Raw genomic sequence first — 23,777 nt, 5'->3', positions numbered from 1 at the left:
GTAATTTAAATAATTAATAACCCGCCATATTGGACCCAGTTGAGTCCCGCCAAAATTTCAAACGCGCAGTAGCTGAAATCGAGATATTCTATCGAGATGTATCTCGGTGTAAAAACGGAAGCCCTCGTCTTGTGTTGGTTGACTTAGAATCCTGTAATACCTTGACTGGATGTTAATTTATCACGTATTCCGGGACTCGCGATAAATATATTAGTTTATACTTTTTTAAAATAACAGATATATATAACATAAATACACATAAACACACAGCTCAGTATTACGTGATACACATAACCTCCATTGTTTCATTGGTGTGTCGTGTGTTTAAATCAATTCTGTGAGTAAGCTCATATATATCACGTACATAATCATAATATATATGTATATATCAAATATATGTATATTGTGAATAAATAGGGCCCTGAATAATGTCGCGGGTCTACGTTGAAATGGAACTGGTAATTTTTGAATGATGAAGTACTGAACAACGACTTCAGAGTGACTTGGGCGGTAAAACATCACTCATCATCATCAACATACATCATCAATTACTTCACTTACTATGCAATAAGATATATATAGATCTAGATCTAGACGTTATTTTTTTATTTCACTTTATTTTAAAATATCGGCATGGATATTTCGAGTTTACTTGAGGTGCAAGTCAATGAAGGTCAGCCATCAGCAGATCTTTCATCAGGTCAGCTTATTATTATTATTCATTTTATTTTTTTACAACCAGTGAATGCTATTTTTTTTAGTCAAACTTGTTTTAGTCCTCCGTCTTTTATTTATGAAGATGTAGAGAATTGTTTATTTGAGGCAGTAAAATTTTTTTAACTAATGATCAACATCATCAGATTGCATTTACAATTTTTAAAAAATTTTAGTTACTTCCAATTAATTACAACTTCAATTGTTTGTGGATATTTATGAACTACAGGAAAAACAGCAGACATCCGACAATAAGTCATTAATTTACAATAATGTCAGCAAAAGTCCCGCCAATGACTGGGTCATTTACCTCGTCAATAAAAAAAATTTTTAAATTCGTACCAGACTAAAACATTACGTGATTTTTTCCAATCTGTCATTTGTTTCGAAAAATTTAAGGGCACTTTGAATCCTAAAAATTATAAACTGGCCCTTAATGATCAAAATCTCTACCAGAATGAAATATTTTTGCTAAGCAATTTTTAAATAAACGTAAAAAATTTATGTCTGCTATTTTTTTTATCATATTATTAATAATTAAAATCAATGACTAAAATATCAGGTATTTTATTAAAAAAATTAATTAATTATTTAATTGTCTAGATCCTGTGGATAGCAAACCAAAAAATTTCATCCAGTTTCGTCCTTCCGAAATAATAACTCCCGAGGAATCAAAATTTTATCGTCGTATGTTTGGAAATGGTGAGTTTTCATTATTAAAATAATTGAATAAGACAATTAAATAAAATGATAATTATTTATTGTTGAAGATGTTGCTCAAGTGCGATTTCGTAGACTTCACTGTTCCGCCTGTGATGAACATATAGGGTCAGCACCATGCGACTCATACAATATGCAGGAGCATCCAATGCTCAAGACCTTATTGTGTGCAGCCTGTCGTGAATTTTATGGAGACGGTGATTTCGAACAAGGTACGTCGATTTAGTTTGCCAAGATTTCAAAATCTTGACTGCATTGATAGTTTATTTAAACGTAATTATAAAATATATAAAAAAAAACGGGTACAAATGTATATTTGAGAAGATGCGATTGTTTGACATCAGGCGAGGACGCAACGGACATGTTTTGCCGTTGGTGTGCCAATGGTGGAAATCTTTATTGCTGTTCGTACTGCTGTAATACGTTTTGCGACAAATGTATCAAACGTAATTTCGACACAGAGGTACGTAAAAGGATCGAGGAAGACGAAAAATGGAAGTGTTTTGTATGTGATCCTAGGGATCTGTATACACTTAGAGGTGTGTGTCGAGCATTATTACTCCACGTTAAAACAGTTACGAGGTAAGTAATTATTTATTCAAAACTTGAGTCGTTTAATTACTAAAAATAATTTAAAATTCATTTACTATTTTTATTTTACGACAATTAGGATACTAAAGAGCAATCCGACGATGCCGCAAAAGGATATTGACAGTAAAATGGAGCTAGATGATTCAAAATGTTGCATTGGTAAACGCACTACTAGACGTAAGCGGCATGTATCTAGTTCTGATGACGATTCTCTCCAAGGAGGTCCTAGTAAAAGAAGTAAAGTCAAAAATGGATCAAGTAAACGACGTAAATCTGCGAACAAAGATCATAATTATAGCAGTGGTGGTGATAATGATAAATCAATGCCATTTATTTCAAATGGTGCCGCGAGGTTCCTTCCCATTACACCCCGGCATCTTGTCCAGGAATCAGCTCCACCTGGTGGTATGTCAGCCGCACAAATATCAGATGAGTTGCCGGCACCATTGCTGCACTTTGAGCAGACAATGATTGAAGGTGATGGTCAAATACTAGCGAATAAACCGGCAAATCCAAAAATACCCGAGGCTATTCTTAACAACAGCGCGATCTCACTCAATCCGATACCCAGGAATTTATTTCGCGGTCCGCCTGGTAATATTATCAATCTCCGTCCTATAAAGCTTGACTCAGTGCCTCCTGGAGCGACGTTACATCGACTTGCCAGGCTGCCAACGCGACCTAATGCACCGATGGTGACTATTCCCGGGCGTGGTGTGCCGATAACGTCTGCTAGTGTTAATCAGTCGCCGAAGACATTTTTGAGATGCAAAAATTTATCGGCTATACCGACGACAACTTTAACTGGTGCTGCTACTCCAGCTCCAGCAGCTCCCAGTATCATTGACATCGACAGTGATCCCGAAGAACTTACAGTTGTGCCCCCTAACAGTTCTAATTCTCCCCAGAACTCAAATAATTCTCCCCCGAATTCAAACACTTCCCAGCAAAATAATCAAACGTTGAAAGTGATAAATCCAGTAGCTGTCGCGAATCTCGATGCCTCAGTAATGGCAGCCGACAATCCGCGAAGGAAAATTTTTGAAGATGTCATTCATCATCCAGTGAAAGAAGTTGATAAAATACTGACTAAAATTCGCAGTAAACTGAGAGTTGAGTTGAAAAAAGCAGGAGCGAATTTGATGGACAATGAAGCTCACAATGCGCGGGTTAGATTGAATGCCATAAATCGTTGTGTTCATGAAGCCGTTGATGAACTAACGGCTTTCAACAATACTATTATTCAGCAGTATCGGCCTTGGAAGGAGTCTATTATTACCGGCGATCCTATAGACAGTGGAGGTAAAATAGTACTGAAGAAAGGAGAACGCAGCAGTAAATATACGTCCGTTGATATGGAGTGCGAACGAGACTCCGAGTCTGACGGAGAGTTAGACACCAGTGACGATATTGACGTAGATAATTTATTGGACTTTACTAACAAAATTAGACCATTTGTTGAAAAGGATACGATCAATCGTAGCACCAACACTGAAATAGAGACTAAAAGTCAGGGTGTTCAGGTGTACGAATCTTTTGAAACGAAGGACTACGATAGGTCTATTGGCTACTCTCTGCTCATGAGAACGGATTATGACAACGAGAAGCGGAAAGAAGTTTATAAACCGACAGTAATTCATGACCAGCACTTCGGAAAGTATGAAGAACAATTTATTTTCTACTTGCAGCATCTAGAGGACCGCGGCGATGCTGACAGTGACCAAGAAGCCGAAGGTGTCATGGATAAAACTTCGCTGACTGACGTAATTGACAAGGATATCGAGCGACAAGAGAAGATGATCGTTGGAGATGAATCGGAAGAGACAGCCGCCAAGTCCAGCGACGTAGAAACGAGTAGAGTTGATGTCGTTGAACTTGAAGAACCTGTTGAGCGGAAAAAAAAATCTGTTGAGGTAATTGACGATACGGACGCAGGTGTTGGGGCAGAAAAAAATATGGACATCAGCATTGAAGACATTATATGTCACGAAAACATTGAAGAAGTAAATGCTAGTGATGGTGTGACGAAAGCAAGTGAATTTGGACCAGAAGTAACTGCCAGACTTCCAGTATCTTCGACTCCGGGGTTTAAAACTACGAAAGACTGCAATGGCGAGGAGCTTTCGAGCTCCGGCAAAAAGGTTACCGCGGGGAGAGATGATGATGTCCAAGTATCGAATGATAAATTACCAGAAGTGAGTGTTGCTGATACTTTGCCCGCAGAATCATTAAATGACTCGAGGGAGAGCAACGAAAGCATTAAATTGACAGCGAGTCAAGAAGCCAAACACGAAGAGACTGTGATTGCCGTTAAAACTTTAATTGAAGAGAACAGCGGCGTTGGTCGGTATGTTAAGTGGAAAAATAATACTGATGATGACGACGAGTGTATGGTTCTTGAGTAAACGTAATTATATATAATATATATATATATAGTTTTTTTCGTTGCATCTTTTTTATTGTTTAATTATAGTTGATATGGAAATTAAATCTAAATCTAAATCTAAATTTAATTTTAATTATAATTTGATCTATTATCTGCTTACTGTTTTTTTTTTAATTGAGTCATACCACAATAACTTCAGTTATTATGGTTATGATTATTATTATTATATTATGTAGGAGTTATTTCTTAGTAACTATTCCGTTATGCATTTTTATACTTTTGCATAATTCAAGTACTGGAAAATTTTTGTGTTAAAAATACACACTGTAAATATTTATAAATCTATAAAATATTATTATTTTTGTTTGTTTTTTTTTTTTTATTAATGCTATATTAAAGTGTCGTGTTTAAGTCGAATACTCTTTGATACGCTAGTGTAATAAATAAATAAAAACATCCATTACCTAAAAGGAATAATTATTAAAATAAATAAAGAGAACAAAAGATAACAAATAATTAAAAATTTGGTAATTTGTCATTAATAACTCTGTCATAAATCAACAATAAATTGTTTATAAGTTATCAATAATAGGTATTAATAAATAAATAAATATTGTATAATTGTTTGGTCATGATGATGAAAATAAGAAGCGTATGAAAGAGATAATTTTATTAATGGAACTTATGAATGGACGGTATTATTGTAAGTAAAAATGATATCCAATAAATTAATTAAATAAAATTTAATTACTTTTTTTTAATATACTTTTATTCATGTAATTTCGTAGTACTTCATTTTTTTTTCTTAAATTAAAAGCATTTTTTATGACGTGTTCGGTTACTGGCTCTGGGCTGCTCGGAACAGAGCCGACTGATACCGAAAGAATTCGATTGTCAATTTAAAAATATTAGTATATTATGTGACGAGGGAGGAAAGTAGGATATTCGTAAAAAAGAAGAATGGCGCATGCGCTGCTTTTTATTATTTTTCTCATAAAAAAATAAGGGGTCTCTCCCCTCTAAACAGGGCGGGAATTTAAACTTTTGGTGCAGGTATGGAGAAAATTAGAATATTATACACCTAGGGAGGAAAGTAGGACGTCCCAGTCGTGATTGTCACCTTCGACTCGGGTAGGAAATTGCACACGTGGGTTAGAATGTTCTGTTTCCTCCCTACACAGTCGAAAATTTTGTGTTCTCGTGTATAAAAATTCAATGGTTAAATATTTAGTGTCAATTATTTGACACCAAGTGTAAATTTATCTAAAGTTGAATGTGTTGTCTGATCTCAACAAGTTTTAAACCTGTATTATTGTTTGACACAAGTGTAATATGTAAAATTAACACAAAAATTGAGTGAACCGTTTGGGACATGTGATTTGTATTAAGGGGGATAGCCACTGTGAAATTTAAAAAAAAAAAAATTTTTTTTTTTTTTATTAAATCAAAGTGTATATGTTCAAAAATATGTATCTAAAGTTTTATATGAAAATTCCGAATATTTTTCAAGTTATAGTCATTTTTGTGACAGCGCGTCAACTGACCGTTGCATCGACTAAAAATTTTAAACGCATTTTTCTCGAAACTACTTTTTTTGAACTGGTGGCATCTGTAATTTGCATAAATATCAACCGATTCGCAACTTTTTTTTTGCCGTATTCGTCTATTCAGTAGCTAAAGTTGCACGTAGAGGATTTTGAAAATTTTGATTTTTAAGATTTTTTAGGGCTGTTTGAATCCAAAAAAATGAGAAAAAATAACGAAAAAATTTTTAATATGTCGCCATTTTTTTTCAAATCCAAATTTTCAAAATCCCGTGTGTGCAACGATAACCACATGCATACAGATTACAACGCCGTTTGGTATTTTTGTTTCTGATAATCCGTTTTTGAGTTAAAGATGACACCGTGGTGGGGGAAATTTTTTTGTTGCTCCACAAAAATGCTTATAACTTTGTAACAACATGATATTTTTTAATTAAAATTTAGGAGAATTATCTTTAATATATACTTTAGAAAACAAAAAAAAACCCAATCCCCAAATTTCTTTATTATTCCAGTCAAAAAAATTCCCGAAAATCACCTATTTTTTCGATCCTCACAGTGGCTATCCCCCTTAAATTTAACAGAAATTTTTTAACTCTGTAGCGTGTATAAAATTTTTCACCAGACCTGTACCTGAAAGTTTAAATTTTTCCCCTGTTTTCGTGAAATGAATAACTTTCTTCCCTTTAAATAGGGCAAGAATAAAAACTTTCGCTGCAGGTATGGGATGAATCCGGTTATTTTTTTTATCTTTGTATTTAATGGTCGAAAAAATCATCATTTGTCACCATGACAGCTCGTCGTTATCCATAACTTATTTTTATTTTCTAAAAATAATTTAGTAAAAAATATCCTGTTTAACATAACTTATGATATTGATAAATATGACAATCGGCTCGTACTTAAGCGGTAACTGTTTGAATTACATAAATATGTGTTCGGAAAACCTCGTTAATTATGGAAATTTTTCGGGCTCCCAGCGACCCAGAGCCAAGCCGACCCGCCACTAGCTCCAAATAAATACAAAAAATCTAAATGCAGTTTCAGGTTCACTTTTTTTTTTTTTAAATACAAAACGCATTATATATAGTATAAAAAAATATATTAGAAAAATTATGTGGACATACCACGAAATAAATTTTAACATTTAAAAATAATTATAATATATTTTTTAAATTATTTTGTTTGCTCTGTCCGCGATAGTAAATTACGACCGCGGATGAACTAAAGCTGATTCCACGAGTTTAAATCGTCTTGTTAAATCATACTAAACTTACAAAGATTATTTTATTAAGTTAATTTAAATAAATTGCAAGTAAAGAAGTTTAACGCGCGACTCGAAGAATCTTTATTAATTAATTGACACTTTTTTAGTATCTGAATTGTCCTTTCCTGCCCAGTCCGTTGTGATAAACTCTCAGCGGCGTGTAATTTCCATTTCCATTCATGCCTGCAATTAAATAACAACAATAATTAGACACTTGTATAATTATTTTGTATTTAAAAATAATTAATTAATTTGCAAGTCATTAGTGATTAGTGAGTATTGATAATTGATAATGCGAGAAAGAAAGTGGGTAAGTATATTTTTATCTTGATTATTTAAAACTTACTAATCGCTTGTTCGTGTTCTTGTAAAGCAGCTTAATAAATAATAATTTAACCGATTAATTATTATTATACTTAAATAATAATTATTATTTTATATTGTAATTAAATGAAAGTGAAATAAAATTACCTTGCACAATAGATGGAGTAGTGCGTGCATTTTGTATCGTCTGAGCATGACATCGGGGTTTGAGAATTCCGTGATACAGAATAAAATAAAGTACAGCAATAACTGCTGCCGATACTGCCATGCATTGATAGATAAATTTAAGTGACTCTATTTCCGTGTCACCGATTTGTACATAAGCGCCGATTATGGCTCCGAGACACCGTCCGATACAGAAATGTGCGATTACTGGTAGCGCTTGAGCAGTAACTGTGAGGTTGCGAGGGATAAGATGTCGCATGTAGAGGATAGCAGTCACCCACATGATACCCAGAGTGAAGAGTTCAAGTGCTTCGGATACCAGCGCCCACCATGGGTCTGATACGACACTCAATCCGGTGAATCTTACGATGTAAATTGTGAATGCCATGATAAGTAAATTGCTGTGCCCGCAATAATCAACTAGATGCTCGGATTTCCAGAGGAAGAAGATCGCTGGCAATGCACCAACTGTTAAAATCACACCTATTGCCAGTGAATCTCCAGTCAATTCTGTGAGATACAGAGACAGATAGCTGTCCATCGCGCTCCACAGAGTGCCCAGAACGATGAGAATCAGCACGAGAGCCGCAGTTTCGCTGCCGTATCGCTTTACGGCACTCATTGGCACGGCAAGCATTCCTGATCTCGTGTGCCACCACCATTCCGGCGGACTCAGAGGCATTCCGTTCGCTGAAAGTGCAACTATTGCTGCGAGTATCATCATGGCGACGTGCAAAATTATTGGCAGAAGATAAGCTGGTTTGGGAGCTACCAGAAGATTCAGATACCCCGCGAGAGGTCCAAATATTGAAAAACTCAATGAACCAAATGCCAATTGTCTACCGACGTCACCCCGGCCACAGGAAGTTTCTCGGGTTGCTATGACTATTGACGCGTCTATCAGAGTTACTGCTGCTGTTGGAAAAATATCAGCTATCGAACGTATCGTAAGATACATCCAAAATGTCATATCTGGGTCACCGGCTACTTGGCTGCATTGATTTTCCGTGTGAATGCTACCTGGAAAGGTCATTAACGCCACCCATTATTATTATATTTTACTGTAAGAAGATTAAGTCCATTCAAATTATAATTGTAGACGCATTAAAATTAATTAAAAAAAGAAAAAAAATAAATAAATGATTGTGCAATATAGTAAATTTACCTGGTAACGCAAATGGGTCAAGTATATCGCATTCAACTGAACAAGTCTGATTAAATTTAGCCATATCAGCTTCCAATTTACGAGGTATTCTGCAAGTAAATTCTTCGGAAATTGGATAAGCACACCATTCTTGTTTATTGCGTGTATTACTTGCTTCTCTAAAACTCGCATTAACTGGCAAACTTCCTGTGTCACTTGTGTAAACATGACAAACCCTATTTTCGCCCTCATGAAAACATAAATGAGGTGGTTCAGTTTTAGCTTGAATATACCGCCGACGTTTATGTTTTATCGGTACTTTAGTTCTCCATTCGATATCTTCACTACTCAAGTCCGCGTATTGTGAATTTACGCGAGCTCCGCCTTCACTGAGATCGCCGCTTCCTTCGTCGATACTTAGGACTCCGATGTCGGTGTTCGGCGGCGCGTCAATTTCAATAGCAGGTGGTCGATTATTCAAAAACATATGATTCCGTCGCGGTACTATTGGATGACACGCGTAATTGCAGTTTTTCAAAAGTATCGCGCAGACTCGGCTCTCGCTGGTCCAGTTGTAGCATGTGGAAAATTCATCAATTCGTTCCTGAAAAACCGTCGCGCCTTTGTGATTGCAAGAAAACTTCAACGTAGGCCTGTGCTCACGCGGAAGCTCTATTCTCTCAACCACGGGCACTAGAAGCAGCAGCGAGTAAACAACTGCTGATAGAAAACATGCTAGAGCGATCATTATTCTCAGATAACGTCCGTTCGATGGTTTAGATCCTTGGCGAGCTGCTAACTTGTCGGCTATCGGTGCCACTATTAATGGCCCTATTATCGCTATCACCGGTGATATCATTGACACAAGTCGTATTTCTTCCATTGTCAGTCCCACTGCTATCATATGAAGCGGAAGAAAAGGAAACAAACAGCCCATACCTGTAAATAAAAATATTTAAATAAATTTACTTGCTAAATAAGGGGGATAGCCACTGTGAAATTTCAAAAAAAAAATTTTTTTTTTTCTATTAAATCAAAGTGTATATGTTCAAAAATATGTATCTAAAGTTTTATATGAAAATTCTGAATACTTTTCAAGTTATAGTCATTTTTGTGACAGCGCGTCAACTGACCGTTGCATCGACTAAAAACTTTAAACGCATTTTTCTCGAAACTACTTTTTTTGAACTGGTGGCATCTGTAATTTGCATAAATATCAACCGATTCGCAACTTTTTTTTTGCCGTATTCGTCTATTCAGTAGCTAAAGTTGCACGTAGGGGATTTTGAAAATTTTGATTTTTAAGATTTTTTAGGGCTGTTTGAATCCAAAAAAATGAGAAAAAATAACGAAAAAATTTTTAATATGTCGCCATTTTTTTTCAAATCCAAATTTTCAAAATCCCCTATGTGCAACGATAACCACATGCATACAGATTACAACGCCGTTTGGTTTTTTTGTTTCTGATAATTCGTTTTTGAGTTAGAGATGACACCGTGGTGGGGGAAATTTTTTTGTTGCTCCACAAAAATGCTTATAACTTTGTAACAACATGATATTTTTTAACGAAAATTTAGGAGAATTATCTTCAATGTATACTTTAGAAAACAAAAAAAAACCGATCCCCAAATTCCTTTATTATTCCAGTCAAAAAAATTCCCGAAAATCTATTTTTTCGATCCTCACAGTGGCTATCCCCCTTAAAAGAAAAAAAAAATTAACACTTACCACCAAAGAAAATAAATAGAAGGCACTTGAGGGATAATAAATTAGGATTTATAAATTTACGTGGCGGTAAATCCTTTATGGATCCCATTGTTTCAATTGATGCCATCGACATCTTGACTTCTTTTTTTTTTAAACAAATAAATTTACTTTTCCTTCCTACTGACCTAAATTACTTTTCGTAATTTTATTTTTACAGACATTCTGAATCGCTGCGGCCTAAAAAATAAAATACGCAAATATTAAATTTTAAAAATTTAAAAACGTCAATAAAATAAATTTTACGGAGTGACTATGAGTTGAATGAACATAAAAACGGGCGTTGATGTGACGAAAGATTAATAAAACAAGACTAGGGATAATGATACTGAAGCGGATGTCAGCGTGTCTTATCCCATTGACCAAGACGATTAACAAGAGCTCTCTTACTCTTACTTTACTCATCATGAATCGTGTACACACGGACTGCTCGTTAATGAAAGCGTCCTGTCTTACAGGAGGGTCAGGAATTTCAGCCTGACATAACACATCCGTTGGTTTTGTTAATTATATTTTTATTTTACAACCACTTGGTAATCTTGTAAAAATCCAAGGTCATTATGGCCGTCTATTAATTCGCAATTTTATATTTTTCTAGGACAAGAAATTATTTTATTTGTTTATATAATTGCTGGTAGGTGTAATGTACTTTCAGTGGATATCAGTGACTTGATTTATGTTACTGTTGGTGTTGGAAGTGGTGGCAGTGCTAGTGTACTAGATATCATCTCACGTTGAAAATAATTGTGCGCGGCTTAGCTGCTGCTGCATGACCAGCACCAAGTGTTTGCAACGAGAGATGTGTAGTAAGAGGAAGGAACTCGAGTATAGGTATAGAGAAGAGGTTAACGAACCACATGCGATGTCACTTAGCTTATACTCAGGTGTAAATACCAACGGAAGCTTCATCGGTTATTTTTTTACTGTCGTATCAAAGCCCCGATGTCAGGAAGTCGGGATCAATAAGGAAAATAATTAAATCTGGGGTAATAAAAAATTTATAGGGAACTTTGGATTTATTTTTAATTAAAAGCGGTGACCGCGAACCCTAAATTGTAATTAAATTAAGGGAAGATATTAATTTAAATTAATGAAAAAAATATCTGACGGCTTATTTTTATTCTGGCGAAAAAAAGTTTAGAGATAATTTTAAAATTTTAGTATAATTATAAGTTAGAAAATTTTTACCCTGTGATTTATGCTAGAGATAAAAGTGACCGAGAAGAATTGAAATGGAAAAAAACGAAAGACGTAAAAATAAAAAATAGTAAAAAAAGAACTTGTCAGTAACGATTTTAAATGTTCAGATTGAAATCACACACGAATTTATTACAATATTGCGTGTTTTCATTAACTCATGTCTTAAAAACTCTAGTAATTTATATGATAACTTATTTATTAATTTGTTTATTTATAGATATGATGGATAAAGTTATTTATTTGTGAATTTTTTTAGCTGTTATACTCGTGCTGAAATTACAGAGGATTTTTTTCAGCGAATGTGATTCCGGTTTCGGGTAAATTTGCATGTGCGTACGCATTACTATCAACCCACTTTCATTCTATAGTTGTAGTACTGGCTTATATAAACTACTTATACACATATGATATTCTACGTAAATATATACACTGCAGACCATAATATTATGAATATTATATTATATGTTGAAAAAAAAATGTATTTACATGTTCATAAAAAGTTGTCGCTAAGTCTTTACACAGTAACACGAAACTATTAATATTTAAAGGGAAAAATACTTCTTGCCACTTTGTATTCGCTTTTATTTTATTATTCTTCAAAGTAAGGGTTGTAAATTTTTTTTTTATCTACAAGATTAGCAGTTCAAACCGCTGAAAAAAATTACTCGGGTAATAAAATTTTTTTGTTTAAAAATTTTATGTCTTTTAAAATATTTAAATAAAATTCACTTTTCGACATTAAATTTTCTGTTACCTCATCTAGGAATTTATTTAAAAAATTTAAACTTAATAAAAAATTTTTTTTTCTCCATTTTATCAAAATCTTTTATCAGAAATTTGAAATTTAAAAAACCCGGGAAATTTTTTTTATCTACAAGATTAGTAGATTTCAAACCGCTGAAAAAAATTACTCGGGTAATAAAATTTTTTTGTTTAAAAATGTAATGTCTTAAAATATTTAAATAAAATTCACTTTTTAACATAAAATTTTCTGTTACCATCTAGGAATTTATTTAAAAAATTTAAACTTAATAAAAATTTTTTTTTCTCCATTTTATCAAAATCTTTTATCAGAAATTTGAAATTTAAAAAACCCGGGAAATTTTTTTTATCTACAAGATTAGCAGGTTTCAAACCGCTGAAAAAAATTACTCAGGTAATAAAATTTTTTTGTTTAAAAATTTAATGTCTTAAAATATTTAAATAAAATTCACTTTTTGACATAAAATTTTCTGTTACCATCTAGGAATTTATTTAAAAAATTTAAACTTAATAAAATTTTTTTTTTTTCTCCACTTTGTCAAAATCTTTTATCAGAAATTTGAAATTTAAAAAACCCGGGAAATTTTTTTTATCTACAAGATTAGCAGGTTTCAAACCGCTGAAAAAAATTACTCAGGTAATGAAATTTTTTTGTTTAAAAATTTAATGTCTTTTAAAATATTTAAATAAAATTCACTTTTCGACACAAAATTTTCTGTTACCATCTAGGAATTTATTAAAAAAATTTAAACTTAATAAAAATTTTTTTTTTCTCCATATCAAAATAATCTTCCATCAAAAATTTGAAATTTAAAAAACCCGGGAAATTTTTTTAAACAATAGATATTTGAATTTAAAAATTCCTCCGCTTAAAATACACAATTGTCGTGTGAATTTTAGTGTAAATAGTTAATAATACAGTTAGTGTTCGGAGAAAGACTTTGGGATGACACACTTGGCACGAAACTCAAAATAAAACTTTAGTGCATATGCTATTTATCTCACATTTTTATTTTTTATCATCACAGTTAAATTTAACTTACTTTCACTCATTGTCAGCGTGCATTTATATTCAATAACTAACTGAATAATCTTCTCTATTATATATAAATATACGAGGATAAATATACGAAGATAGAAAAAATGGATAAACAAGTAGTTAATAAAAATCGATAATCTTTTAATTTGATTTATGATCAAATGAATTATTTATAACGTTTGATACAACTCTAAGTAGGTTAAACTAATGTGGAATAAATTCTGCGAATTAGATTCAATCAGGACGATGATAATGTCCTATTGAGAATTTACAGACTCGGCTGGTGAGTGAGTGAGTGATGGGTCGCTGTGAGTTGAGGTAAAAATACAAATGATATCATGATATTAATTTAAATATTAAATATACAGATGCAGTATGATAATAATAATAAAATTGTATTTTTTTTTTTACCTTTCACACGTGGGAGTAATAAAATTTAAATAATCTAAACACTAGACTAGAAAATTTAATTGATTCTTAATTAAATTTATCATGAAGCCACACTATTATTGACCACACATTCTTGTCACTTGTAACTGATAATTAAAACTAATTTCTACTTCTACTATTTTATTTTTTTATTTACAAGTCAATATATATTCAAAACTACCATTTTTCAATTAGAACGATGATGTCATTATCTAATCTGATCTCCAAGTGTAATGAACACCGTGTATTTATATAAATTTTTTATATTTTTACAGAGGTTCGAATTAAAATTTATGTCCTCGAGTTTTTAAAGCCAATTAATTTAAATTCTATTAATTTTGATTGATTAAAAAAAATTAAAGGCAATTATAATTTATTTATTTTAAATTGGCGTGATAACTGATGCAGATAAATCTTTTATTTACTTTGATAATGATGAGATTTTATAGGGAAATTATTCAAATGAAAGTACTCAATTCAAGCGTTTAATTTAATTAGTAATATAATAATAATGATATTATTATTATTATTATTATTATTATTAATGTAATAGCAAATTCCCTGACGAGCTGAGAGTGATCGTGAATTGGGTTAACGAAGTCGTTGTCGTCAAGTAAGTTACTGTTTAAGTATCATCATGTATAGGGGAAATTATTTAACACAAATTGCTGTGTGCGAATCAGTGTGTGCTAAAATAACTCACCCGTTTATGTTAATACAATGTATGGATTATAAAATTTTGAATTGCTATTTAATATTCATTTCCATACACAGAAAAAAAAAATTTCTTGACTGAAGGTAAATATTCTTGATTCAAGAATATTTTTTTGGAGACCGAAATTTTCTCAGAAAAAATAGAAATCTTCTCCGACCAAGACGAATTTTTTTTAACCAAGACAAATTCTCTTGGCTCAAGAAAATCTTGACTCGGTTCCCGAAAACGTTTGTCTTCAAAAATATTTTCTTGACTCAAGATAACTTTTTTTTTCTGTGTAACTTTCATTTAATTTATTATTATTTTGTTCGTTAAAAATTTTATTTTACAATAAATAAGTGAAAGGGGTTTCATTATTTAAATATCGATTTAACGAGTATTGTTATTTTATGATTAATTGAAAATAATGACAAGTAAATTCAATGAAAGGGAAAGAAGATGAGGATGAGGATGAGGATAAATGAGATGAAGTGAAAGAGAGAGTTTTTAAAATCTTTACATCATCTTGGTGTTGAATTTTTATAGGCATTACTGGTCTATTATATTTCAGGGTCAGGTCTCATACTTTTATATATTATTCTCATTTCATCTATTCTTGTCGATGGCGTTACATGCTATACAATAATAATAATAATAATAATAATATACAACATAAAAGTGTTTAGTCAAAAAAATAAAAAAATAAAATGGCAGACTGACATTTTAAAGGAACTGTTTAAATTTTCGGTCATTGATTTCTTAGTTGAGACTTTTTTTTTACCTGAGCATAAAGACGACAAAGAAAAAGACGGAAACCAAGCAAACTTTCTGTTTGAGTATTTAAAAATTCTCTGAAGTTTGGAGTACAAATGGAAGTATCTCTCGAAAATTGTCAACTTTTCATAACAAGAACTTGCAGACTTAAAGTTTTAAGCCGTCTAGTCTGGGCTATTGAAAAATTAATATTTAAATATAAACGGAGTAATTTTTTTTATTTATTATAATTTTGATCTTAAAGATCGTGGGACGTGAAACCGGTTACAATTTTTTTTTACGAAAATATAAATAATTGACATTGAACGTAGTAGTAAATACAGAGTACGGGCATGTCATCTGTCAGAGGTAAAACTCAATGAAATTATTTTTAAGTCACTAGTTTTATTTTAAAAAGTAATAGACGGTGTCTAATAGTCTTATCAAGTGTTCATTGAACTCTTGGTTTATTTTTGTATTTTGATATTTAAATTCAAAAGTTAGCAATTAAATTTAAGAATAATACACTGTAAAAAATCCGGAGTGAATTGGGAGTGAAATAAAATCCGAATTCACTCCGGATTCACTCCGCCACTCGGAGTTCCGGAGTTTTAAAAAAAATCAGTCCGCATGCGGAGTAAATTGGGAGTTTTTTTTTGGCGGAGTGATCTCGGAGTGACGCGGATTTTATTTCACTCCCAATTCACTCCGGTCCGGAGTTTCAATGCTTAAATAAATTTACATTAATTTATATGAAACTGCTAAACAGTGTGTGTGTGTGTGTGCGAGTGTGTGTTTGGGTATGTGCAGGTGTTTGTATGCGTGTGTGCAAATGTGTGCGTGAGTGTGTGTGCGAGTGCACGTGTGTGCCTAAATATGTATGTGTGTGCATATCAGCTGATCAATAATTTAATACGCGAATTTTTACTTCGATTTTATTATGTGGAGTTATATTTTATCAATAATATTTTCAAAACTCCGCTCCGGAGTGAATTTCACTCCGGAGAGATTAAATTAATAAAAAATTATCTACTCCGAAGGGAGTGAATTTCACTCCGAGGGGAGTGAATAATTAAAAATTCATTCACTCCGCATTTACTCCGGATTTAATCCGCATTCACTCCGCGAATTTTTTACAGTGTAAAAATAAGTTATTGAGTAATTTATTGCTGCATAAACATGAAACACAATGGAGATTTGTTATGGACATAACTAATAAATTGGGTGTAGAGTCGAAAAATAAATTAGCGCGAAGTAACATGAGGCGGATCGGAGTGAAATTGTTTGGAATAAAATAACGGATTTTAAATTATAAAATTATGCTTTAACAAAATGCACTCTAACATGAGTATGGTTACCATATACAGAGATAATGTGAGTTACATCGTTACATGTAAGTACAAAGAGAGTAAGTATAAAGGATCCGCGATGGAATATAATAAAAATAAATGTATGAGGAGGAAAGAAAATTAAAGGAATTGCATCACGTACTGGGATCACACACTCGCTCTTGGTCTTGGTCTTGGTCGATTGAGATCATCTGTACTTATAGTAGGGATATATGTATATATATATATATATATATATATATATATATATATATATACATATATATCTACCTGTATAATACTGAGATACCTGAAGAAGGAGAAAAATAAAATAATAAAGAATAGGGGCAAAGGACACCGTTAGATCAAGACTAATAGCCTCGGGAATACTTTTTTTCGATCGTTAAAAATTTATATTTATTAAAAATAAATAAAAAAGTCCATATTGAGTTATCGTGTAACTCTCGGTATTTGTTATCCGGTTGCTTTTCATTGGACGGTAGATACTGTTGGTACTTGTGCAGTTCGCAATGCGAAATCGAGTGTCAGAAAATTGTGATAGTATTCATTCAAGTTCACTGAAGAGTAAAGATACGGGCATTCATGTCGATATGAAAGACGATGATAGAGTAAAGACAGTTTGTTAAGTCAAAAATACGTAATTTATTTAAATTTTTTATATTGTTTAAAATTACAGGATTTTAATTGACCGTAACGCAAAAACTTGGAGATGCTATTCGGTATCGTTAATATAAAATGTAATTAATAACTGGGACGGTGGATATCTAGAACGTAGTTAATGAACGGTATTTTTTAATTGTTAGTAAAATAATTAATAGAAATTTAAATAATTTAGTGACTGGTAATTAATAAAATGGTTTTTTTTTTTTATATTGCAGTGATTTATTGTGTTGACTAAATAAAGGAGAATACGATAGAACCGAGTGGTACAAGCAGATCGATATCCTAAAAAACAGGTGTTACACAATTTGCAAATTTAAATTTAAATATTTGCGTATTCAAATTCTTGGAATAAAAATATATATAAATTATTTTTAGTTACGAGATTAAGCAAAATTTGTGATTGAAAATAATTACGAATATGAGGAAAAAAAACTAGGGCAGCGTAAAGAGGATTTAGTGATTAAAGAGGCTTTGGATGCACCGCGACCCGCGACCGAGAAAAAAATCAATTAGTTTTCAAAATAAAATATTTTTTTAAATATTCCTAGGTCGCGAATGCTGACTCGTGGTGTAAAATTTAATTTTAATTAAATCCTTTTGACAAACGTCAAATTGCAAGCGATTGGAGTAACAATTTTCCGTCGATAGTTTAGTCTCATGTCGGAAGTAAAGCCCTGGGGATTTAAGCAAAAGAAAATACCGACGTGAATTGATCGTGACAGATCAATCATGGCATCTATTCTCTCATTTTCATCTTCATCCTCATCCTCATCCTCATCCTCATCCTCATCTTGATCTAATCTCAACTGCATTGTAATCCTGCGCTCACCTATCATCAAAATGTTATTAGATTTTATCCTACAAATAACATACGCGCAGATGTTCAGAAATTCGAGTAAAATACAGGGGGATGTTTTCCCATCCATGGTATTTCCAGTTGAATTAGTTTCCTTATAGAGTATAGTAATGCAACTTATAGTCTACACAATAAAATAGACGCGCTTATAATGCAACCTACCTTTCTTATGGCCGCGAAAATTCTTCCATTTTTTAAAAAATTACTCTATAAAAATTCAAACCCCGCACATTGCCGACACTACTATTAATTATTTTACTTGACATACAGAGTAAAAATTTTAAAAATTGGAGTGAATAAATAACTTGTACTTGACATAAAAATACTCTCAAGTCCAACGGGAGACTGTTGCGTCCCGGCGGGAAAAATCGGTTGCTTGGCTTCAACCCCCACTCTTGATTTAATTATATTTATACGCATGCGCGTGTAAATACATATATAGATATATGTACTAAATTTACACGTAAATTCAACACTTGTATTAAACATTAATCGTTTGTGCAATTAATTTACCATATCGACAAACTTTTCACTAAATTGAACCCAAAAAAAAAATTAATTTTTTTTGATTTCTAAAAGCGCGCGCATGAAAGCGTGGGTTTGAAATGACTGACAATTATCTCATTAAAAGGCTGTTATTTATTTTAATTCCAATGTTTATTTATCGTTATTGTATGTCATAAAAGTTGGCGCGAAAAATTTATAAATAATTGAAGAGAAAGTTTACGTTTTTATTTTAAATATATAAGTTTATATTATTGTTAAATTTTTTTTTTCGAGCAGAGCAGAAGGTAGTCAACGGAAGTGCATTGACAAAATAGCATAATTATTTGAATTACCATAATAATAAAACACTTCGGACCCCACACCTGGTTGCAATGGGGTCTTTTGCCGACGACGTCACCTGCATTTGATATTACGTACATTTAATTCAACTCGTGATAAGCTTTTTAAATGCAATACAAATGTCTATTTTATGACACCGATGACAGGTCGATAGAAAGAATCCGTAGTGGCTCCGTTTTTCCCCAGAGGCAGCACTTGCCGGGTTTCAGTAGCGCGGGAAATTCAAATTTAAAAAATACCCGACTTGCCGACAGACGATAAAATTTCGGATTTAAAATTGAGTTTTAATTTTTTTACGTCACTTAAACGCTAGATGTCTCGAAAATTCTAGATTGTTCGCTGATACTTATATAAAAACACCAGAGTATATTTATTTCGCGTCATTGAATTATTTTGTATGAATAGATAGAGTACTATTAAGTGATTTTAAAACCGCGGTTGTATTAGTTGTTAACTTGTACTTAATATCCGTTGCCAAAAGAATATTGATATTGTGTAATTGTTACTTTAAACTTGGAACTATCACAAGTCATCAAGGATTTGATATAATAACGTTTAAATTGTACGAGTTTGTATATTTACGTTGTTCTTATTCTGTTAATCTGTCATTATTATTTGAATGTCAAAATTATAGTTCTTTTATTTATTTTTATTTTTTTTTTCACTTGATTTTGACAGTTCATTTAATTTTTTTCTTTTATAAAAAATGGGTGTATCGCATTCTCAGTCAAAAGATAAAGTTACTAGGTACAAATGTTTGAAAACAAACAAATTATCTTGTTTATAACCTAAAAAAAATCATTTTATTTTTCTTTACTTCATTTTTTAAATATTAAGTAGAGTATGATATTAATTGTTGTGTCATTAATTATTGCAGCAGTAAAATGGATAATAAACCGAGTGGTAATGCCAGCAGCAATAGGCCACTGTCTATTGAAGCAGCACCAGCTCAACCAGAACCTGTACCAGCTGAAAATCAACCGAGACAACCGAATAGTTTGCATGGTCTCCTGAGATTTGCTATGGAGGCACAGAATCAAGACACAAATCGTCCATCATCTTTTCAGCCTTTGGATCAAGAGGTAAATTGTTTAGGATTTTTATTAATTTAATTAATAAAAAAATTACTGGCTAAAAAATTTTGAGTTTCTTTAGAATCGTAGGCCAAAAGACATTAGAATCTGATGGTTGATGTCGCATTAAAAGTGAGGAAACGTCTGACATTTATCAGTAATCAGATTCTAATGTTTTTTGTCCTGGGATTTAAATGATATAATAAATTTAAATTATTAATTTCAGAGAAAAGAATTTTTGAGTAAAGCTTTGGAATCGATGACAGTAAATGTAATTGAAGAGTTACAAAAGTCTGTAAAAGTATTATCAAACGTAATGGAACTACGCGATGGAGATGATCCAGCAGAATATGAAACAGCGCTAGAATGTATTGCAAGTTACGTCGACAGCATTGACATAGCCAATGATTTTTATAAAATTGGAGGATTCGGAGTAATTGGAGCCTGTTTGAATTCACAATTCGACAGCATCAGATGGAAAACTGCTGATGTTATCGCTGAGCTGACGCAAAATAATCCATTCTGTCAAGAAAAAATATTAGAAATGGGTTTGATGCCGATCTTATTGGAAATGGTTGACTCGGACCCTTCGGACCAGGCTAAAATAAAGGCTCTCTACGCTGTTTCCTGTACGTAACTCTTTTGAAATCCTCTTTTGTTTAAATTTTTTTAATTGCTAATCTTATAACTACATGCTCGCCTTGATTGAGAGCTTGATGTCTTATTCAGACATTGATTACCATACGGCCTTCATTTAATTCATAATACAATTATCCTACCACGCTTTATTTTTTCTATCGTATCACTTATATTTATTTACTTATTATTATACTTATTAATATATCATTGAATGACCTTTTTAGGTATTGTTCGTGGTAATGCATTAGCACTGAAGTATATGGACGTAAATGACGGATACTCAGTATTAATAAGAGCGATGCAGAGTCCCGTTCAAAAGCTACAAGTTAAATCATCATTTTTACTGTCAGCTTTGTGTAGTAGAGACAACGCACATGCTATCAGATCAAGTTTAATTAAAATGGGCATCATTGAACAAGCCTCAGGATTACTGGCTATGAGTAATGTAATTGTAGATACTAGGTACATATTAAATATCCATTTTATTTACAGTCGAACTCCATTGACTTGGATACTTAGTCTACGGAGGAGCGGAAATATCTTTGAATTTCTGAGTTAACGGATGCTCTTTCTTCCTGAAGGAGGGTCTGTAGTAATTTTTGTCCAAGCTTTTCTCTAACTAAACCTCTAAGCGCAAAACTAAGAACGAGGCTCGATGCATTACTCTATGAACTAGCAGTCTACGTTTTGATTTTTGAAAAATATTCATTTGTTTAAGAGAAAAACGTGGATAGTTTCCATTTACTGCGCAAGTGCAACAAGGGTAGTTCCGTTTGTTGACTTGAGTGTGATAGAAAGTTCAAACCCCTCTTGAGAAGAACGTCACCCGATTTTCAATTCAATTTAATTCACGGACAAACACGAAACCTAAAATAATCTTTAGTGTTTTTTAAAACCTTAGCAGAGGACAAAAATTTCGTATTCAAAAATTCAAATTCGTCTCCGAGAAAAGTTGGTTTGAAATTCTCATTTACTCTACGAGTGCAACAAAAATATTTCCGTTTATTTTTCTAAGTGAGAAAGAGGTCCGGTGGCGATTTTCCTTAAAAAGTAAACTGTTGGCCGGGTGCGGGTAAATACTAAAACTATTAAACTATCAGTGTGACGTAGACATGCATAATTACACCGCCACCAAAAAAGCGGACTGGAACTTTTTGCGGAAATACGCATGTACAATACGCACTTATTTTTATAGTAGTATACGTGTGCGCTAAGGTGGCCCAAAAAAACCGACTATTTTTTTTTTTTCAAGTCTCTAATGAAAATTTGTTGGTTTAAGATGTTTCAAGACGCCTCTCCAAAAATCAGCTCGATAAAAAATTTTTAAGAGGTCGCTCACGAATTTTGAAAATATAAAAAATGATCGAAATTAGGATTTTTTTGTTCTAAATTTCTTCTTTCTCGTGGCAGCTATGGTTTGTATTTATGAAATCATGACTACCCTGAAAATTTCAGCTCAAAATTGAAATATTTAAACGTCGCTCAAGAATTTTGAATGTTTCCGAGTACTGTCTCTTGGATGTTTTCGAGCGAACCTTGAATATTAATAATAAACCTCAATTTTTTTACCATCAATTTGTATCATAATGAATAAAAATAGTCGGTTTTTTTGGGCCACCCTAGTGTGCGCACATAACATCTACATGAATGATGCATATAGACAAACGAATGTATAGGATCGGGTGAGAGACAGGGTAGCTCGTAGTGGGGGTCAAGATTAAGAGGAAGTTCCGAGATAATGGAACCCGAGCTAATGGAGTTCGACTGTATTATGTTAATTATTTAATTATTAAATAAACTTCTAACTCTTGTTTTCTTAATAGGGATGCATTGTTGAGTATTTTAAACAGTTTAACGGCAAATAATAATTTACCGGCACTGCGTGAGTGTCGGAGACCCGAGTTATGTTTGAAAGCAACATTAGAAAGGCATTTGAAAGATTTAAAAGCTGAAGAAGCTGTCGATGAGGTCCAGGTGTGCAATGAGCTGTTAGATAAAATATTTGCCGACAACTCATTACAGGATCAAGACAGATAATTTACTTTACTGTTATTAATTATCATTAATATGTATTATTTTTTCATACAATAAATTATTTATTGTGTATATTTTAAAAAATTAATAAATATTATCGATCAATTAATAAGTTGTAGTTACTGTTGATTTTTTTTTTCATTTAAATTTCTGTAATTGATAGTTTATTTAATTCAAACTTTAGTGTAATCGATTATCAGTTTAAATTACCAGCTTGCGCCCGATGAAATCGGAATCTATCTCAACCAGACTAGTTACGTGACTCAACGCACGTCAGCGGATTTTCGCTCGTCTTAAAATAATATTTTTTAACTCTACCTCTATCTCTTCTTCTTTTTTTTGTCTCGTTACAAGATAGTAAAGTAACAGAAGCAGCTAAAATGCAAATATGAAAGTGAGTTCATCTGACCCACCTTAAACGATGACGCAACTCGCGTTATTTACAAATCACATTTTTTTTAAATTTATTCATCAATATATTTATAATTATATACTTATGTTAAATATAATGCATGTATATATTTAACATATATTACATCAAGTTTAAGTCTATAGACTTTTCTAATAATTAAATTAAGAAGATAAGAGTAAAATAAAAAGAAAAAAAAATATGTGATGTACAATTACGTAGTGGCGTCAGTGAAATAAATTTAGCGAATAATAACTAAGTCTCGCACGCTAATGTATCTCTTTAAGAAATTTTCTGTCTTCTTTAGTATATATATATATATACATTTATATAAATATTAGTGTAAATATTATGACCGAGAAAAATTTTAATGGCAAACGCAATAAATGCAGGGTGAAATCAATTGTAACAC

General features: G+C 32.3%; 3 protein-coding genes and 1 long non-coding RNA gene across 9 annotated transcripts; 3 read left to right on the top strand and 1 right to left on the bottom strand.

Moving 5' to 3' along the window:
* Positions 1-16: 16 nt before the first annotated feature.
* Positions 17-5,158, top strand: LOC130678786 (uncharacterized). Of its 3 annotated transcripts, XM_057486258.1 has the most exons (6): positions 17-337; positions 418-700; positions 1,318-1,416; positions 1,485-1,646; positions 1,779-2,016; positions 2,105-5,158. In XM_057486258.1, the coding sequence occupies exons 2-6, from the start codon at positions 634-636 to the stop codon at positions 4,428-4,430; spliced, it is 2,892 nt and encodes a 963-aa protein (XP_057342241.1). In that variant the 5' UTR covers positions 17-337; positions 418-633; the 3' UTR covers positions 4,431-5,158. The 3 variants fall into 3 exon arrangements, with proteins under 3 accessions (XP_057342241.1, XP_057342242.1, XP_057342243.1); XM_057486259.1 differs by having other exon boundaries at positions 17-700; XM_057486260.1 differs by lacking the exons at positions 17-337; positions 418-700; positions 1,318-1,416 and having other exon boundaries at positions 1,506-1,646; positions 1,759-2,016.
* On the bottom strand, positions 5,152-18,711 carry LOC130678787 (uncharacterized). 3 transcript variants are annotated; one of them, XM_057486262.1, is made up of 6 exons: positions 18,527-18,711; positions 10,584-10,799; positions 8,877-9,794; positions 7,694-8,731; positions 7,569-7,598; positions 5,152-7,405 (listed from the first exon to the last, which is right to left on the bottom strand). In XM_057486262.1, the coding sequence occupies exons 2-6, from the start codon at positions 10,693-10,695 to the stop codon at positions 7,326-7,328; spliced, it is 2,178 nt and encodes a 725-aa protein (XP_057342245.1). In that variant the 5' UTR covers positions 10,696-10,799; positions 18,527-18,711; the 3' UTR covers positions 5,152-7,325. The 3 variants fall into 3 exon arrangements, with proteins under 3 accessions (XP_057342245.1, XP_057342246.1, XP_057342247.1); XM_057486263.1 differs by lacking the exon at positions 18,527-18,711 and adding an exon at positions 13,625-13,647; XM_057486264.1 differs by lacking the exon at positions 7,569-7,598.
* LOC130662874 (uncharacterized) lies at positions 17,190-18,535 on the top strand. The gene is made up of 3 exons (XR_008989117.1): positions 17,190-17,453; positions 17,522-17,643; positions 17,724-18,535. It is a non-coding gene; the product is annotated as an uncharacterized LOC130662874 (long non-coding RNA).
* An 845-nt stretch (positions 18,712-19,556) lies between the features above and the next one.
* On the top strand, positions 19,557-23,068 carry LOC130678789 (hsp70-binding protein 1-like). 2 transcript variants are annotated; one of them, XM_057486267.1, is made up of 5 exons: positions 19,557-19,772; positions 20,088-20,292; positions 20,510-20,912; positions 21,147-21,384; positions 22,746-23,068. In XM_057486267.1, the coding sequence occupies exons 2-5, from the start codon at positions 20,095-20,097 to the stop codon at positions 22,957-22,959; spliced, it is 1,053 nt and encodes a 350-aa protein (XP_057342250.1). In that variant the 5' UTR covers positions 19,557-19,772; positions 20,088-20,094; the 3' UTR covers positions 22,960-23,068. The 2 variants fall into 2 exon arrangements, with proteins under 2 accessions (XP_057342250.1, XP_057342249.1); XM_057486266.1 differs by lacking the exon at positions 19,557-19,772 and adding an exon at positions 19,802-19,957.
* Positions 23,069-23,777: the final 709 nt, after the last annotated feature.

Source organism: Microplitis mediator, chromosome 2, assembly GCF_029852145.1.
Source record: "Microplitis mediator isolate UGA2020A chromosome 2, iyMicMedi2.1, whole genome shotgun sequence".
Lineage (NCBI taxonomy): Eukaryota > Metazoa > Arthropoda > Insecta > Hymenoptera > Braconidae > Microplitis > Microplitis mediator.
This window is presented reverse-complemented; position numbering and strand designations above follow the sequence as displayed.

Bases quoted from the DNA above. Each gene is read 5' to 3' on its own strand.
- LOC130678787 (XM_057486262.1), bottom strand. From the start codon at position 10,695: ATGTCGATGGCATCAATTGAAACAATGGGATCCATAAAGGATTTACCG. The intron at 9,795-10,583 runs GTAAGTGTTAAT...TTTTATTTACAG, and splicing joins TCTATTTATTTTCTTTGGTG to GTATGGGCTGTTTGTTTCCT. The intron at 7,599-7,693 runs GTAATTTTATTT...TTATTTATTAAG, and splicing joins TACTCCATCTATTGTGCAAG to CTGCTTTACAAGAACACGAA.
- LOC130678789 (XM_057486266.1), top strand. From the start codon at position 19,917: ATGGGTGTATCGCATTCTCAGTCAAAAGATAAAGTTACTAG. The intron at 20,293-20,509 runs GTAAATTGTTTA...TATTAATTTCAG, and splicing joins TTCAGCCTTTGGATCAAGAG to AGAAAAGAATTTTTGAGTAA. The intron at 20,913-21,146 runs GTACGTAACTCT...TGACCTTTTTAG, and splicing joins GGCTCTCTACGCTGTTTCCT to GTATTGTTCGTGGTAATGCA.
- LOC130678786 (XM_057486258.1), top strand. From the start codon at position 634: ATGGATATTTCGAGTTTACTTGAGGTGCAAGTCAATGAAGGTCAGCCA. The intron at 1,647-1,778 runs GTACGTCGATTT...GTTTGACATCAG, and splicing joins AGACGGTGATTTCGAACAAG to GCGAGGACGCAACGGACATG. The intron at 2,017-2,104 runs GTAAGTAATTAT...TACGACAATTAG, and splicing joins CACGTTAAAACAGTTACGAG to GATACTAAAGAGCAATCCGA.